This window comes from Chenopodium quinoa, unplaced genomic scaffold (genome assembly GCF_001683475.1).
Source record: "Chenopodium quinoa cultivar QQ74 unplaced genomic scaffold, ASM168347v1, whole genome shotgun sequence".
Lineage (NCBI taxonomy): Eukaryota > Viridiplantae > Streptophyta > Magnoliopsida > Caryophyllales > Amaranthaceae > Chenopodium > Chenopodium quinoa.
This window is the reverse complement of record NW_018745454.1, coordinates 52,518-68,759: the sequence shown is the minus strand read 5'-3', so window position 1 is coordinate 68,759 and position 16,242 is coordinate 52,518. Positions and strand designations below refer to the sequence as shown.

At 35.7% G+C, this 16,242-nt stretch overlaps 3 protein-coding genes across 4 annotated transcripts; 2 read left to right on the top strand and 1 right to left on the bottom strand.

Moving 5' to 3' along the window:
* Positions 1-306: 306 nt before the first annotated feature.
* Positions 307-5,233, top strand: LOC110714451 (dnaJ protein homolog 2-like). 2 transcript variants are annotated; one of them, XM_021892965.1, is made up of 7 exons: positions 307-488; positions 1,787-1,964; positions 2,771-2,936; positions 3,064-3,208; positions 3,870-4,003; positions 4,099-4,241; positions 4,431-5,233. In XM_021892965.1, exons 2-7 carry the CDS (start codon positions 1,815-1,817, stop codon positions 4,950-4,952), a joined length of 1,260 nt encoding a protein of 419 aa, XP_021748657.1. In that variant the 5' UTR covers positions 307-488; positions 1,787-1,814; the 3' UTR covers positions 4,953-5,233. The 2 variants fall into 2 exon arrangements, with proteins under 2 accessions (XP_021748657.1, XP_021748656.1); XM_021892964.1 differs by having other exon boundaries at positions 307-523.
* Positions 5,234-5,570: 337 nt separating this feature from the next.
* Positions 5,571-9,049, bottom strand: LOC110714452 (histone-lysine N-methyltransferase ASHR2-like). The gene is made up of 3 exons (XM_021892967.1): positions 8,877-9,049; positions 6,723-7,968; positions 5,571-5,993 (listed from the first exon to the last, which is right to left on the bottom strand). Exon 2 carries the CDS (start codon positions 7,939-7,941, stop codon positions 6,751-6,753), a length of 1,191 nt encoding a protein of 396 aa, XP_021748659.1. The 5' UTR covers positions 7,942-7,968; positions 8,877-9,049; the 3' UTR covers positions 5,571-5,993; positions 6,723-6,750.
* Positions 9,050-10,025: 976 nt separating this feature from the next.
* On the top strand, positions 10,026-14,554 carry LOC110714394 (trafficking protein particle complex subunit 1-like). The gene is made up of 5 exons (XM_021892901.1): positions 10,026-10,177; positions 10,333-10,574; positions 10,963-11,077; positions 12,392-12,510; positions 14,187-14,554. The coding sequence occupies exons 2-5, from the start codon at positions 10,351-10,353 to the stop codon at positions 14,236-14,238; spliced, it is 510 nt and encodes a 169-aa protein (XP_021748593.1). The 5' UTR covers positions 10,026-10,177; positions 10,333-10,350; the 3' UTR covers positions 14,239-14,554.
* Positions 14,555-16,242: the final 1,688 nt, after the last annotated feature.

The following is a 16,242-nucleotide window of genomic DNA, read 5'->3' as shown; positions in this document are numbered from 1 at the left end:
AGAAGTAGTTGAAGGCTTTCAATTAAATGAAACGATTATTCAATTAATAGCTAGCAAATACGGAGTAGTGGATATGAAACCTAATCTTAATAATCAATGATTAATAAGTTTCGAAACGCATAAACTCGAGTCAAGAATACATAAAGTTGAACCTCATTTACATCACCCTTGGAAGTTGGAAGATCTAAACCTTAAAAGGCAAAAGGCTGTCTTGCCTGTCTACAACTACATACCTAAACTCGAGTCAGTACTAGGAATCTTGCACTAGTCATTTGTTGAGTAAGAGTAAAATCAAAGGACCCTCCCTTAAATCTTGAAACTATAAAAATTTAGGGCACCAAAATTCTTTGAACCCTTCAAACCTTAATTCTCAGCTGCTGCGCACCAACTACTCAACCCAAGAGCAGAGACATCTTTCGTCTCTCTCTTTCTATCTCCTCCTTCCATTTACTCCAACTTGGAACATTTTTTCTTATCGAATTTCTTCGGTGAGTTTAAAGATTTAATCTTTTCTTCTTTCTGGGTATGATTCTGCTTCTTTCTGGGTATTAATTAATTGTTTTATGTTTTATTTTTATTTTGATTGATTAGGATTTCTTGTTTATTGTATAAGCTTAGATCTTTTTTTTGGTTGTTATCTGTTTTTGTTGGGGTTTAATTTATTTTCCGCAAGAATTGGACTTTTCTCCTTTTTTTTTTCTTTCGTTTTAATTGATTGATTTATTTTAGGGTTTATTTTTAAAATTTTTGAATTAGGGTATTGTTCATTGCGCTGGTGACGTTGCAATTTTTATCCCTGTATATATATTTGATCAGGAAATTGTTTTATTGTGGTGTTTTAATGGGTTATTTTTTGGATTTGTGTTGTTTTTATGTGGGAAGGTTGTAAATTTTGAAGAGATGATATAAAGATTAACAATTTGTCATAGGTTTATATAAGAAAGAGGAGTTTTTACTGTTATAATCAGGGTTTTATGCTTGTGGGAAGGTTGCAAATTGTAAAAAGATGATAAAGAAGTCTAACAATCTAACATAGGTTAGTTTAATGAGAAAGAGGAGATTTTTCTGTTATAATCAGGAAGAAGGATGAGAAAATTGGGTTTATTTATTTTAGTGCTTCAATTGCTTGGAAAATTGCTTCAAATGCGACGATATAATATGTATGAAGTAGTTGTTTGCAGGTAGTTTAATTTGTGCCGTCTAAATGTGTATCTTAAGTGCTTTAACGACTAGATTTCATCCCCTATCAAAAGTTTTTATTTTTTTTAGATTCGGGGGTGAGCTTAGGTGGTTTATATTTCGTATTATTTAGCTAGAATGACCTGTACGATTACATTCCGGTGTTGCTTTTTCCTTTGGGGTTTAATTTGGTGGGTGAATTGATCCAAAAAGGAAATTGAATAAATGCCTAAAAGGATATGATTGGCAAGCTTATCTTTTTCAATTGTGGACTTGTATGATTGTTGTGACTTGAGGGCTTTGGTTTTATAAGTAATGTCCATCTATGTTATTTTAATTTGTATTTGGGGATTTTCCGAGATTTTGTATTATCTAACTGTTTTGGTAAAGTCTTTTATCAATAGGATTCAAAGAATTTTGGTGGTGCTGTAGTGGAGATGCTAATTGCTAGATTTTAAATGCTTTTCTTTGTAACATTTTTCATAGTGACCTACTAGGCTATTATTGCACCATAAATGTTTCTCAGCTATGCTGAATTTGTTTTGTTTGAAAATCAATAAGGATTTTGGTATAACTGCATCTAATTTCATTATTTTCCCTACTGTAGTGAGCTTCGGAGTGTGTAAAGTGTAATCATGTTTGGGCGAGCTCCGAAGAAAAGCAATAACACCAAATACTATGAACTTCTTGGTGTCTCAAAAGAAGCCAGTCAAGATGAACTCAGGAAGGCATACAGAAAAGCTGCGATAAAAAATCACCCGGATAAAGGTGGAGATCCCGAGAAGGTAAATTACCTGTGGTTTTATTACAATGTTACTGTTTAGTACTAATATCTTTTACGGGTATTTGTTTTTTCCATACCTCTTTGTGATTCCGGATAATATGTCCTATATCTGTAGACTGTAGGCTTGTTTTTTGTTCTTGGCTTGTTAGTTTTTTGTTGCTTTCCTGCAGTAATCAATCTGTGATGGTTATTAATGTGCAAACTGCTATGCCGATCTAGGAACTCTTATCCTTATGCAGTTGTTTTAGTAGTTCACTTAAAATGAGTTAAAAGCTATCTAAATATTAATACATTTGGAGGGTAGTACTTCTTTAGTGTTATGTTTTGTGGGAAAAAAGTTATTGAGAATGCTTAGGTTTCGATTCATAACCTACAGTTTGAGAGCTTGTTTTGACTTTACCATGTATTTTCCATTCATGCCAACACCCAATTGACAAAGCTTCCAGTCGTTGAAGGGATTATAATATTTATAAACGCCCCTGTATGGAGTATTGGGCCTTATGTATGGGTAAAGCTAGATGGATAAGAAACTTTGGGAACTTTTCATATTTTGAGAGATTATTAAGGCCAATAGTGTAGGATGTAAAATCGTGGAGGAGCTCAAGATGATACATATTATTTCATCTCTCTCTTTCTTTTGCAGTCTTATATTGGGATGACCTCTTAGGTGTCAACATCATACTCTCATTTGTGAACTTTTACTAATTAGATTTCCTTTTCAATTTTTCATGAGTTTTCTTGATTAAATTGTTCTAATAATATTTACCCCTTCCTGTCTTTTCTTACATCTGGTTACTCCTGTATCAGTTCAAAGAAGTGGCTCAAGCTTATGAAGTTCTTAATGATCCGGAGAAGAGAGACCTCTATGACCAATATGGGGAAGATGCTCTTAAGGAAGGAATGGGTGGTGGCGGACATTCTCATAATCCATTCGATATCTTTGAACAATTATTTAATCCTTCAGGTTTTGGAGGTGAGTTGTTTTTTTTTGGTTTTCCCTAAGCATACTGTATTCATGTCACAAAGCCCCTCCAAAATAAAGGGGAAAATAGGTTTACATGAAACCCTCTGATGATGATTCTGGCATATGCTTGTCATAGGTGGTGGTAGCAGTTCAAGATTTAGAAGGCAACAGCAAGGTGAAGATGTGATTCAAACCTTGAAGGTTTCCTTAGAGGACTTGTACAATGGGACCTCAAAGAAACTATCACTTTCTAGGAATATTCTGTGTCCTAAATGTAAAGGGTATGGTGCTTGTCTGTTTATCAAATATTTCTTTGAAATAGATTTGGATTCCTGGGATGAAATCGAAATGTGACGTGTTGGTGCAATGAAAGTCCTATCGGCTCTTCTACCTTATTTCCAACCCCCATTTTCTAGTGTTATAAGTCTGGTTTGTTGGTGCAGTCTAGATCTTTGATTTTATGTTTTGTGAAAAAAGGATATAACATTGTATCTGGTGGGATGTGGAGCAGAGATAGAGGTACGTCTATTTGCGTATAACATAAATCATCCTACTTTCAAATGCAGGGGGGAAACTTTATAGTTGAAAAGGCCAAGTTCACTCTAAGAGTGGTGGTCAAATGTTTACTGCAATAGTGCCTGATTGTGCACTGTACCTGGATGCGGTCTTGGTTTGGTTTGCATATAATCATCATTTATATTTGTCATATGTAGTAACCTCTTATACTAGTCATAAAATCCTTTTTGACACTTTATAGCTTGCTCTTTTCTAGGGTTTGCTCTGTTTATTAAGCTATGTGAAACTGTAAAATTTGTGTGTGCTAATCATTTCAATAATGGTTGCGGTTACAGTCAATAACTTGGTATTTTGATGCAACACTAGCGTTATACTAATTGTGAATTGGAGCTCATTATTCATATCTTCTGATCTGGTATAATGCAGGAAGGGATCAAAAAGTGGAGCATCTAGTCGCTGTCATGGCTGTCAAGGTTCAGGTATAAAAGTTAGTTCTAGACAAATTGGGCCTGGTATGATTCAGCAAATGCAGCATGTCTGTCCAGAATGTAGAGGTTCAGGTATATGTTTCATTCTCTTGAAAGACGTTTCGTTTATGTCCATACATGTCATAGGGCCCTCTTATATATCATATGTTGTCATGTTGGTAATGCAGGGGAGGTAATTAGTCAAAAGGACAAATGCCCACAGTGCAAGGCCAACAAAGTTTCTCTTGAGAAGAAGGTTTTAGAGGTGCATGTGGAAAAAGGGATGAAGAATGGTCAGAGAATTGTATTCCAGGGACAAGCAGATGAGGCGGTAAGTGCTTGTATTTGGTAGTCAGGCCATCAAAGCGAAAATCAGTATACTGGCATTCTTTCTAAAATTTACTCTGTCCCTATGACTCCAAAAAAACACCTAATGTTGTTTTGTGATCATTCAGATTTGAATAATATGTATCAACTTCGATTTATAAAAACTAAACTATTTGTTACCCTGGTGTTGCAGCCAGATACAGTCACTGGGGACGTTGTCATTGTGTTGCAAGAAAAGGAACATCCTAGGTTCAAGAGGAAGTTTGATGATCTCTATGTTGAACATAAGCTGAGTTTGACTGAGGCACTTTGCGGTTTCCAGTTTGTCCTGACTCATCTCGATGGCAGACAGCTGTTGATAAAATCTAACCCTGGAGAGGTCATCAAGCCCGACCAGTACAAGGCAATCAATGATGAGGGTATGCCACATCATGAGAGGCCCTTCATGAAGGGGCGATTATATGTACACTTCACTGTGGAATTTCCCAATTCCTTACCCCTTGACCAATCCCGAGCTTTGGAGAAAGTCTTACCATCAAATCCCAAGAAACAGATCTCGGACATGGAGTTAGACGAGTGTGAGGAGACCACTCTACATGATGTTAACATGGAGGAGGAGATGAGACGCAAGCAGCATCAAAGGCATCAGCAGGCATATGATGAAGACGATGAAGAAGAAGATGATGAACCTCGCGTTCAGTGTGCTCAGCAGTAATGTGATGCTGTTATTACAGATTATTAAATGTTTCAGTAGGGATCTTTTCCCAGCCTTTTGAGAATTGAAGCTTATATATCAATCTTGTTAAATGTTGGGTGTTTTTGGGATTTTGGGTGTGTGCCTATTTTGATGTGTATAGCTTCTACATACTTAGTTTACATACAAGCTTGTAGTTGCTTCAGTAGAATCAAATATATGTATCCTTTGCTTGATAATTCTTACTCCATATCTCTCTTTTCATCTTTTGTGATTGCCTCAGTACAAGGAGATTTACCCAAGTGTTATTTTTTCTGCAATCTTCTTTGCCCCTTAGTTTTTGTACGAGGCCGTTTTACAATAGTTTATGTAAAATTTCGAGTCTTTTACCATTTTGAGTGTGGCTTGTTATTTTCTGAAGGGAATTCAACGTCTTGCATAAGAAGGTACTCTCTCTCTTTTTTTTTTATCCAAAAGTCGAATTTGTGGCCTAAGTTGATGTATTAGGAGGTGCATTAATGATACTTGATCAAACAACCTTGTTAGGTCAGTGTCATGGAATCATCACTATCGAATATCAATGCAATTATTGGCTGTGTAAAATCAAAATCTATTGAGCAAAAGTGGGAACTGATGATATTAGTGAAAATAAATTTTCATCTGCATTGTTATTCAGAGCTCACAAAGTTACATTATAATATCAAACTGATATTTTAGCTATACTACTGTCATATTCATGAAGAACTCACTGTATCAAATTTAATTACCATGCATACAAATGTAATACTGTTAAATTCAAGATCATAGACTCCTAACTACTGAAAAGAGCAAATAATATAAATCCAGACTTCTATTGCCTCAGAAGGAAGAACCACTTCCTTATTGACAGATTTTGGCCATTAATAGGCCGATAAATCAAGATTAAAGCTGCAATTCTCAATCTCAGGTTCTACACAATAAATTACTTCTTGTCCTAGGGCATGCAACGCCAAGCTTCAGTGGTCTAGATAAAAATACATTCCTAGTCTTGCTATGCACCGCTCCAAAAAAACCTGCTCATTCCTACAGATCACAGAGCCAAATGGGGGAGAAAAAAGGTTAGATGACACATGGTTTATCACAATAACACCAGCTTTTGTAATTAGCATGGTCATGAGAAAATAAGCATGCAAAAGAATTTAACAAACACGAATCTTCACAAAGTTCCCATTGAGAACAGCAAAAGTAAAAATTGGATCATGCATATATCAGTCACCCTGTAGCATTGTTGAAGAATTGAAGTGAAGGAACAAGAAGAAAAAATTTAACAGGGCGCAGCTATATCAGTCACCCTGTACTCCTGTAGCAATGTTGAAGAACTGAAGTGAAGAAAAGAAATCTAACAGTTCATAGGGAGCAGCTGTCAGATATAATAATTATGCTTAGCAAAAACATTTTTAAAATAGGACATGAAATAAGTTTTAAGGTGCATCCAGCTTATTTGTGAATACATCATAACCTTTTTTAATGGCTGAACCTAAAACAAATTTTTGTTGTATATGCAGATTTTTCTCAAGAAACTTGCAGGGCAGTCTTTGTAATCTTTGATGCAATGCACAAAAAAATACACAAACTTTTTAGGAAAAAAAAACTGAATCACGAGTGAACGATAATAATAATATTAGTAAAAAACCACGATACTCCGTAGGGATTAGAGAATAAAACATTGTTGTCAACATCGTATGGAGAAACTATCATTAGCATACAGTAATCTTTGCAACAAACAAACTAGAAAAAGGTAAACAAAGATACCTCTCCGGAAAATTTTGCTCTCATCATACTACAACTCTTCTTTCTTCAAACTGCCACACGCATTACACTCCATGACATTAGTTGTGTTATTATAGTTAGAGGGTGGCAAAGGAGCCAAAGTGCCTCCACAATTTTCTTTATCACACACAAATCTCACAAAAAAGTAAGTATGAGGAAAATCATCATCCCCATCGAGCTCAATCTCATTGTTCTCCCCATCTGACGGTAACATTTCCTCCTCTTCCTCCATCGTGTCATCCTCACCACCCTCATCCTCATCCTCGTCCTCATGGGGCCATTTAGCTTCAATCTTGCATCGATCACAAGAACAAGAAAACCCGTAATCATCTAGCAACCTTTTCTGCCTTTGAGGATAACTAAAATTGACCGGGAAATAACTCAAACAAATTTCTCGGCCTTCAGGAACATCATGTATCATTCGAATGATCATATCAGTGTTTCCCTCAGTTCCACCATCAACATAGTCAAAACGACAGGCATTTGGCAGGCAATCGTGATTAAAGAATGAAGCATTTCGATAAATAGCATATGCTCTCACAGATCTTTCTCCATGTTCTGTTAAAGGCTCCATGAGTCCAAAGGCATTACACCGGTCCTTGGACAATAGAGCTGCAGTAATGTCTAATGATGGAGCAGATAGTCCCTCAGGAAAAGGTAGTGATGAGATGATCGGGTGTAGAAAAATAGCCGCATTAAAATCTCTCTCTCCACCCTGGGGCCCACCTCCATCAAGTGATATCAGAGTCTGAAAGGAGGAAGGAGAAACCATAGCAAGATTGAATGCAGCCACCAAATAACGAGCTTGGATCTGGCGATCCTCAGGCTGTTGGTCAACCAGTACAGGGCAATTTCTTAAATAACTAAGAGATTGGCAAACCCATGGTGTGTGTGAGAAGCCTAGGGCCGAGGACTGGCATTTAGAGCTGCAAAAGATAGCATCGTCGGGATGAGAACATGTAGGGCATGCCAATGTCCCATTTCCTGTGACCAAGAGCTTATAACAATGACCACAATATCGAGAGTAAACCCCTTGTCGTTGTTTCAGAGAAAAAGAGGAGTAGGTGAGGATGGGAGAGTCTCGGAGAACAATTTGTCCTCCTTTAACCGGCTGAGATGCAACTAGACCCCTTCCCTTCCCTTCAATGTCCACCAACTTCAGAGCAGTCGATATGCCCCCATGATTTTCTGCTACAGCCATTGACAAAGTAATACTGAAATTTCACTCCTGCAGAGAACAAAACCTCTTTAGGTTATTATAGTAATTATTGCCCTAGGCAAGGCATTGTTGCAGAGCTTACTCAAACTCGGCATCCAAGTATCAGACTTGGTTATTTAAGAAAATATTCCTCATCTTAAACGAAGTGTCACGTGTCCATACCCATGTCAGAGTTTTGAGGACCCAACACAGGCACTTAAAACGATGACACTTAATTTTTCCACAGGCAATATGAGTTGATTAATTTTCGCAAAGTACAGCTTTAGTAAACCTACAACCTATAAAACATTGTATACTTAACGATGAACATCACCAACATTGAACTGTCCAACTGATAATTGGACAAGACACATTGTAAATTTACAGTTTATGGTCACCTTTTATAAATTTTGAATCTTTTTAGCTCCTTAGTGAAATGTTTAGATATGCCAACAAATTTACTTATGCAACGTTCAAAATTTTGCAATTATTAGACCAAGAAGCATAATACTTAAACTAATATCACATTCAACAAAACTTAACTGCCAAACTAGTACTTCCTACTTGATTAAGCATCAACTAAAATGTCTAGATTACCAACAATTTGGCTATCACAAATCCCTTATGCGTTATACCGACCTAATTCATAATGCAAAGTTGACAAATTTGATACAAAAATAAGATAATTTCATGTAATCAAACACCATTAACAAACATCACAATGACAAACCAACAAATAATCCAATTTACTCCAAGACCAAGTACTTTTTCAATCTTCCAATTATACATCCATATGACATCAAATTAACAAAACAAAAGGGTCAATTCTGAAATTGTTATTGTACAAAATAACAAATTGAACATGAATAAACGAAATATAGCATGAAATTAAATTGAAAAATCACTTCAATTTATCACTAAGAGAGAGAAAGTATCACCTTTGTTGAGCCTGCAACTCCAGGTGACTGCGTTTGTTAATCAGAGGAGAGAGAGAGAGAGAGAGGGATTAGGGGAGAGAAGGGGTTTAAGGTTAGTTGAGCACAGAGATTGGTGCGGCGAAGTGTTCGAAAGTAACAACAAACCAACACAATAACAACTTACAAGTCTTGTTGAGTTAACAGAACTCCTAAACTGTTTGCAAATTGCAATTGTCTAGAGGACTTCAAGTCCGTATCTTTTTGGTCTATAAGCCCACCGTGGTGGATTAGTGGCAAACAAACATGTTGTTTGGGTTACGTTTGGTTTGGTCGGGTCAATTTGATTTAGGTGAGATGAAGTATATGTCAATAATCTATTGACATGGATTGTTTCGGTTTGGGTCGAGATTTTGAACAATGCGTCTTTCGGTTCAATTTCAGTACAATTCTTATTCAAGTCGTGTTATAATTGTGTGCTATTGGTGTGAAAACTGAAATATTCATTAATACTTTTTTTTTCTTTGGTTGTTGATTATAGGTCAAGTCAATTTTGGCTCAAGTTGAACATAAAAAAGTACTATTGGGGTTATGTCAAGTGAACGGAACATTTCCCTCAAAAAAAAAGTGAACGGAACATAAATGACATTGTGATATAACTCTACATGAAGTATCAAATCTTGAGAGTGAGGGATAGCTTAAGTGGTTAGAGTTCTCCTCCCGATTTCAAGAGATCTTGGGATCGATTCTCATCACCTGCCCTTGTGGCTCTCTAAGCACCAAAAAAGTATCAAATCTTAAAGGCTAGTTAAGTTATTGAATTAAATTTAAGCCCCAACTTATTCTCGACAAGGCAATTCAAATTCATCGAACTTCAACTACGACCTAACTATATCAATTTGAAACCACTACTAACACTTTGGAAACAAATTGTTTTTCCAATTCTTAACCTTCTCCCACTTCAAAAGTGTCTAATCCGCTAACTTAGATCGAGTTGACCTATAAAAGATTCCGACCCAATAATACTTTTTATCTTACCTACTAAAAGCCTATTCCGTATATTTTTCTTATTATATGATTCAAATTAAGTCGAGTTACTTTGTATTTGAGGTGGAAATAAACTTATCTCGTTTTGAGTACGGTTCAAAAGTGGGTTCATATGGTTTCGGGTGAGGGTGATGTATGTCACCTTAAGGCTCTAAATCATAAGCCCACCTTGGTTCCAACTTCCAAATACATTCAACACAGAAAATCACTCATCATCTCTCTTTTTCCTCTCTCACATCTGGGCTAGCTCAACTCCATTGTCAACTACTAATATTTTGGTAAGTAAGAAAGCTTAATTCTTTCTCCCATATTACTTGAATTTCTGCAAAAAATTAATCAATCCCCATTTCAATTTCTTTCCCCAATCATTAGAAATAGGTATAATTTAGTGATCTTCTTTGATCATAATCAAATCGTGGGCAAAATTGTTTAGGTTTTCAGGAGAGAGAAAATGCAGTTTTTTGGAACAACAGAGATAAACCCATCACCTCCGGCGGTAACAGCGTCTGGAAACAATGCGCACATGATGTACATTTTCAATAGAAATGGGGTTTGTTTGCTTTACAGAGAATGGAATCGTTCACTCCATACTTTGGATGCTCAGCAAGATCAAAAGCTCATGTTTGGTCTCCTTTTTTCCCTCAAATCTCTCACTGCTAAAATGGATCCTGTTAGGTGAATTTTTACCCTGTTTTTGGAATTTAATTTTTAGGTTTTTAAGGTGTTTTTGTTGAATTTTTTGATAATTTGGTGTTGATTTGATTGATTAGAGAACTACCCAGAAGCAAAATTATGAATAATTGTTTATTTTATTACTTGGTAAATGTGATGTCAAACTTTTTTGGTTATGGTGGAAGATATGTTTGATTATAGTAATCTGATATTGTGAGTATTGTGGAGAATGTTAACCCTGAAAAATTATTCGAATTGCCGATTTTCAAATGTTAAATTTTTAATGAATTTTTTGGAGGATTCGTGCTCAATTTTATTGTTGCATTTTGATTGATGGGAATATGTTAAATGTGTGGTTATTGATGCTTGAAATTTTGTGATCTTTGAACAGTGCCGATAAGGTTAACCTTGGGGTGCCTCAATTGCCTGGCCAGGGGTGTTCTTTTCACAGTTTCCGCACCAATACATACAAACTTAGTTTCATGGAAACTCCATCCGGAATAAAGGTAAATATATTGCTTTTGCTTGCAATTTTGGAGTACATAATTTGTTTGTATATTCTTTGAAGTATATTTTTTTTAATGTTAGCTGGTTGAACTTTGTTGCAGTTTTTGTTTGTTACATTGTTGTACATCTTTCATCATATTTAGTTGAAACCCTACATATATAGGCAATATAGCTCCTTTCATGCAAGGCATAATCCGTAGATAGCTTTTGATACCATTAGCTTGAGAGGTTTGGCTGCTTAATAGGTTGATGGTTGTAATTTTTTGGAGTAGAACTCAAATTTAGTATTGTCAATGGGCTACTTTTTTTAAACTCAAAAACCCCCAGTGTTCTGCTCTTGTAACGAGTCAACATCCACCATTGTCAATGCAGTTGGATCATGCTGTACCCATGCAGAATGACTATAAAAGTATATGTGACTGTTCACTGTCTTGACCTCCTGGAGATACTGTTTGTTACATACATACGAAGTTATAGTTTTCTTTTCTTTAGACTGTTAGCATATATAAAAGTTCTGATTCAAATATGGCCAAGAAGAGTATAGGATCTAAATTTGAAAATGATAATGAAAACAGAAGCCGGAATCACAAGTCATCAAATGTACAAGTAGTGATTGAGATGGGGAACTTTTTATAGGTGCTAGTTGTTTTGTATTAAGCAATATAAGTGTTTGGTTTGATCAGATAGTCTGAACTGCAGTTGTATATATCATGCATTCAAAGAATAAAATTTGCAAATGCAAACTGAAGGAAATATTGGATATCAACCCCTAGAAGCTGTATTCAGTGCTTAAACACCTCCTTTGACCTTAATTTATATCATCTTGCAACCTTTCTCTGGTCGTAGCTTTTGTAAGGTTAGTGTTTGATTCCTTGCTCTTTTGAATTTCCTTTCACATTATTCTTCTGTTTTTACATACCATTACCCTAGCTCTACTCAAAAGGCTTCTGCCTATGGTGGATGGAGAGAGTGGGGTCAAACATTTGAAACAATATTTATGCAACTTTGGAGATATTATTTCCGTGATTAGAAAGTCATAGATAGGTTTGCTTCATGACAACTAATAAAAAGTTAAGGGCAACATAAAAGGACATTCGATTGAATACTTACTTTTCTACATTGATTTTTGTGTTTAGATTAGGTCATTTGTACTTGATTTTGAGGACCTCTACAGTCTACCTATATATTTGTAGTTTCGGGTGTTACGTAACTGATGTATAAGTGCATAACAATTAATAATTCTATTTCGATGTAATATATTGGGATTTTCATATTGGTACTGATTTTTGTTCTTTATATCTCTTTGTGGGCAGCTTATATTGGTCACTAACCCTAGGACTGGTGATCTACGAGAATCATTGAAGTATATTTACAACTTGTATGTTGAATATGTTGTCAAGAATCCACTTTATACTCCTGGAACTCCAATCAAGTGAGTATTATAAATTTTAAATACATTACAGATATAGCTATGAATTTGACTTGTCTGTGAATAATTTTATCTGTATATCCACCACTTTCTTCTAATTTTATGATCCACTTCATTCCTTGACCTATTATTTCTCTGCACTTTTCAGACTTTTTCCTTGAATGTTTTAGCTGCTTTGTGATTGCATATATAATGGCTTGTTTGAAATGTCTAGATTGGTTTCACTGATACTTAATTAACAATGCTTGGTAATTGATGTCTACCAATGCGTTTAAAATTGATATTGAAGAAGCTTTACCTTGTTAAAAATCTTAACTAGGCCCTGATCCTCCTCTAAGCTTCTCCCCTTTTTCTCTTAAAGAGGTACTTTAGGCTTTCAGCTGTAATGCTGTATACATGGTGATCTTAGGATAAGGCATACAAAAATGGCTTACTTGAAACTGAAATTTAGTGATTTGGTTTTCTAAAAGATAGTAGATAGCCAAAGAGGAAGATTTGGGAATTGGAATCGTTTCCTTTTTGGAGACATAGCAGTATTGATCCAACAGCACATCAGAAACAGGGCCTTCTGAACAGCTATCTAGTCCTATAACCTTTAAGCTTATACTTTTATGCTTTTCTGTATGAACTTGAAACCTCCACCGGTCCAGCCTCCTTGAGACATGACCTAGACAGTTCACGAGTCAATTGATTAAGCAACTCTGATTCTAAAGCTCTTATGTTCATAATCTCTTTTTGCACACCTATTAAATATGAAACATTTTCTTTCCTGTGGAACAGTTCTGTAAAGCTGATGGTATGCTGTTAAAGTTTCCTTAGCTAGAAGGCATCTGGTCCAATCTGGAACTCATGGCTTTTCTTGTTCAGTCTTAAAAACCTTAATATTTGCTTGTATGCTCAGTAACTTTATAATTGAATAGGTCATAGATCAGTTCAGTACTTTGTATGTGGAAGATTTTGCAAGCTTGATTAACAACTTGTGCTAGATGTCAGTGTGGAGCATGTGAACTTTTTAAATTTTGGGTTGAAATGAGCCTCAAAATTGCGGTTCCTATAAGGCATAGGGCATAGAGTTATGATCCCCCTCCACAGAATTAATTTACATCACTGAAGCTGATAATTTCGTTGCTATATTAAGAGAGTTATTGCAGAGTTTTGTTGCCCATCATTGGCAAAGGATGGGAATACGCTGTTTTCTGCTGTGTCTCCAAAGGGCATGCCCAACTATCTGTAATAGAGTTTCATATCCTCAAAAGAAAAAAAAAAAGGCACTAGTTACATACTTATTTCAATAGCTGTAATAGAGTAATGAATTTGTCCTCGGGCAGCTGACAGTGTTGGCACCATCAACTTTGATGGGGTTGTAGAAAGATCCTCTAGGTTTGTTGATATGTGCCACAAGCGATATACGAAAGCACAGGCTCGATGTATTCTTTGATGATTTTATTCTTTCATCAATGCGTTAATTTCTGCTTATTATCCTCTGCCTTGGTCACTTTTTTAGCCTTCATTAACCTGGTGCTGTGTTTTAGTATAAGTTGTTACTTACCCTTTCATATATAAGCCTTTATATACCCCTCAAATTTCTCTTTATCTTCATTATTAAGTTTGTATTTGTAAGTTTGCATTTGTCAAAATGACTGTTATCTGCTACTAAACATGTCACCTCAATTTCTTAGGTATGAGCTGTTCAACTCTACTCTAGACCAATATGTTCGAGGCCTGGGTTAATGTCCAGAAGTCAGCTGAACCAGAATTCGCATCTAATGCAGCATCTGATTATGTACTTGCTTGTTATATGACATGAAGTGACCTGGCAAACAATTTCCAACTGTGAATTCATTATCTTTGCGCTCTGCAAAATATTAACTTGAAAGTGAGCAAGAAAATTTATAGTGGAACGAGTAGAGTCGCTCATTTTGCTTGTATATTGTCAGATTCTCAAGTATGTTGGGCTTCCTACAGAAATTTACGGAATATTACACTATGAATATGAGAATCACATCATATCTTATATTAATGGCTGCTTTGACAGTTATTTGTTCAATGTTTGATCATCTTGTAGTGTTAGTTGTTCAATGTTTCACTGGACTTTAATTTAGGAAGATAATTATCTCCTTTGACCATACAACAAATTTATACTATATTTAACTCTTAAATTTGAGGATGACGCTCCTTTCTTTTGCTGGCTTGGACCGACTACAAATTCTTAAATGGATATGGTTCACACTAATTTATTGTGAACCAATAACATTAGAGAAACTGTGGTTGTTTTATTAATAAAAAAAAAGTCACTATAATAAAATGAAGGTCACTATGTTGAAAATAAAAGTCATTTTGGTATATAGGCTATAAAATGTTAATTTTTGTAATGAAATATTTTATAAGGTCAATATAAATAATAAAGGTCACTATATTAAAATTAGGGTCATAACGTCGTACTTTAAGTTCACAATAGTATTACACGTTATACAACTTTTATTAAAGGTTACTATGTTAAAAATGAGGTTACTATGTTAAAAATAAGGGTCACTATGTTCAATATAATGTTAGTTGCGTGTGTATAAACATCGGGTCCACAATAATATTATTGTGGACTAGGTCCACGCAAGTATTTTTGTGGACCGACTTGGTCTCCCTAGATATAATGCTTTGATCAACAATAATAAGGTGGTCTAAATTGCATTTAAGGTGATTTGAAATCGGGTCATGAATAATTTGGGTTGAATTTAGGTCGAGTCAATACTAGTCGTGTTAATTTCGAGTCGGGTTAGTAACATATCGGGTTGAATTTTTGGGTCGGGTAAGTAATAGGTCTGGTAAAATTCGGGTCGGGTTAGAAATGGATTGGGCTGAATTCAGGTGAGGTTAGTAACAAGTCGGTTGAATTTGGGTCAGGTCAATAACAATTCGGGTTGATTTCGGGTCGGGTTTGTAACAGGTTGGGTTAAATTCGGGTCGGGTTAGAAATGGGTTGGGCTGAATTCAGTTGAGGTTAGTAACAAGTCAGGTTAAATTCGGGTTTTGACGGGTAAAAACATGTTAGGGTCAATTTCAGTTTAAGTCAGGCTCGGTAGAAGTTAATTAAATTGGTCGTTGTAAACCGGTAAATCGGTGCAAGTTGTAAACCGGTAAATTGGTCGTTTAAAAGCAAATTGGATGGTTCCACACATACAAATATCCAATCCAATTGGACTCTCGTAGGGTATTAAGGACCATGGTAAACATTTTGGCAATTTTTATTTCCGGGAAAAAAAAAGTCAAAAAATTCCAAAATTGAAGGCTAATATCCACGCTTTTTGAGAAATTTTTGAGGTTTTCTGGGCCCGGTGTCGAAAAGCCTTGAGATTTTAGGGAATACATCTCGGGGTCATATAATGAAGTTTGAAACCATGCATATATGATCATTATATGTTGTCATAAATGTTCGTGGTAGGCTTGATTTAATGATATCGGTGCAAGTTATAAACCGGTAAATAGGTCGTTTAAAGGCAAATTTGATGGTTGCACCCACCCAATTGAACTCCTGGAATGTATTAGGGACCATGGTAAACAGTTCAGCAATTTTTATTTCCGTACGAAAAAAAGTCAAAAAATTTCAAAATTGAAGGCTAAAACCCATGTTTTTTAAGAAATTTTGGAGGTTTCGGGGCCCGGTGTCTAAAAGTCTTGAAATTTTAGGGGATACATCTCGGGGTCATAGATACCGTTTGGAACCATATATGATCATTATTT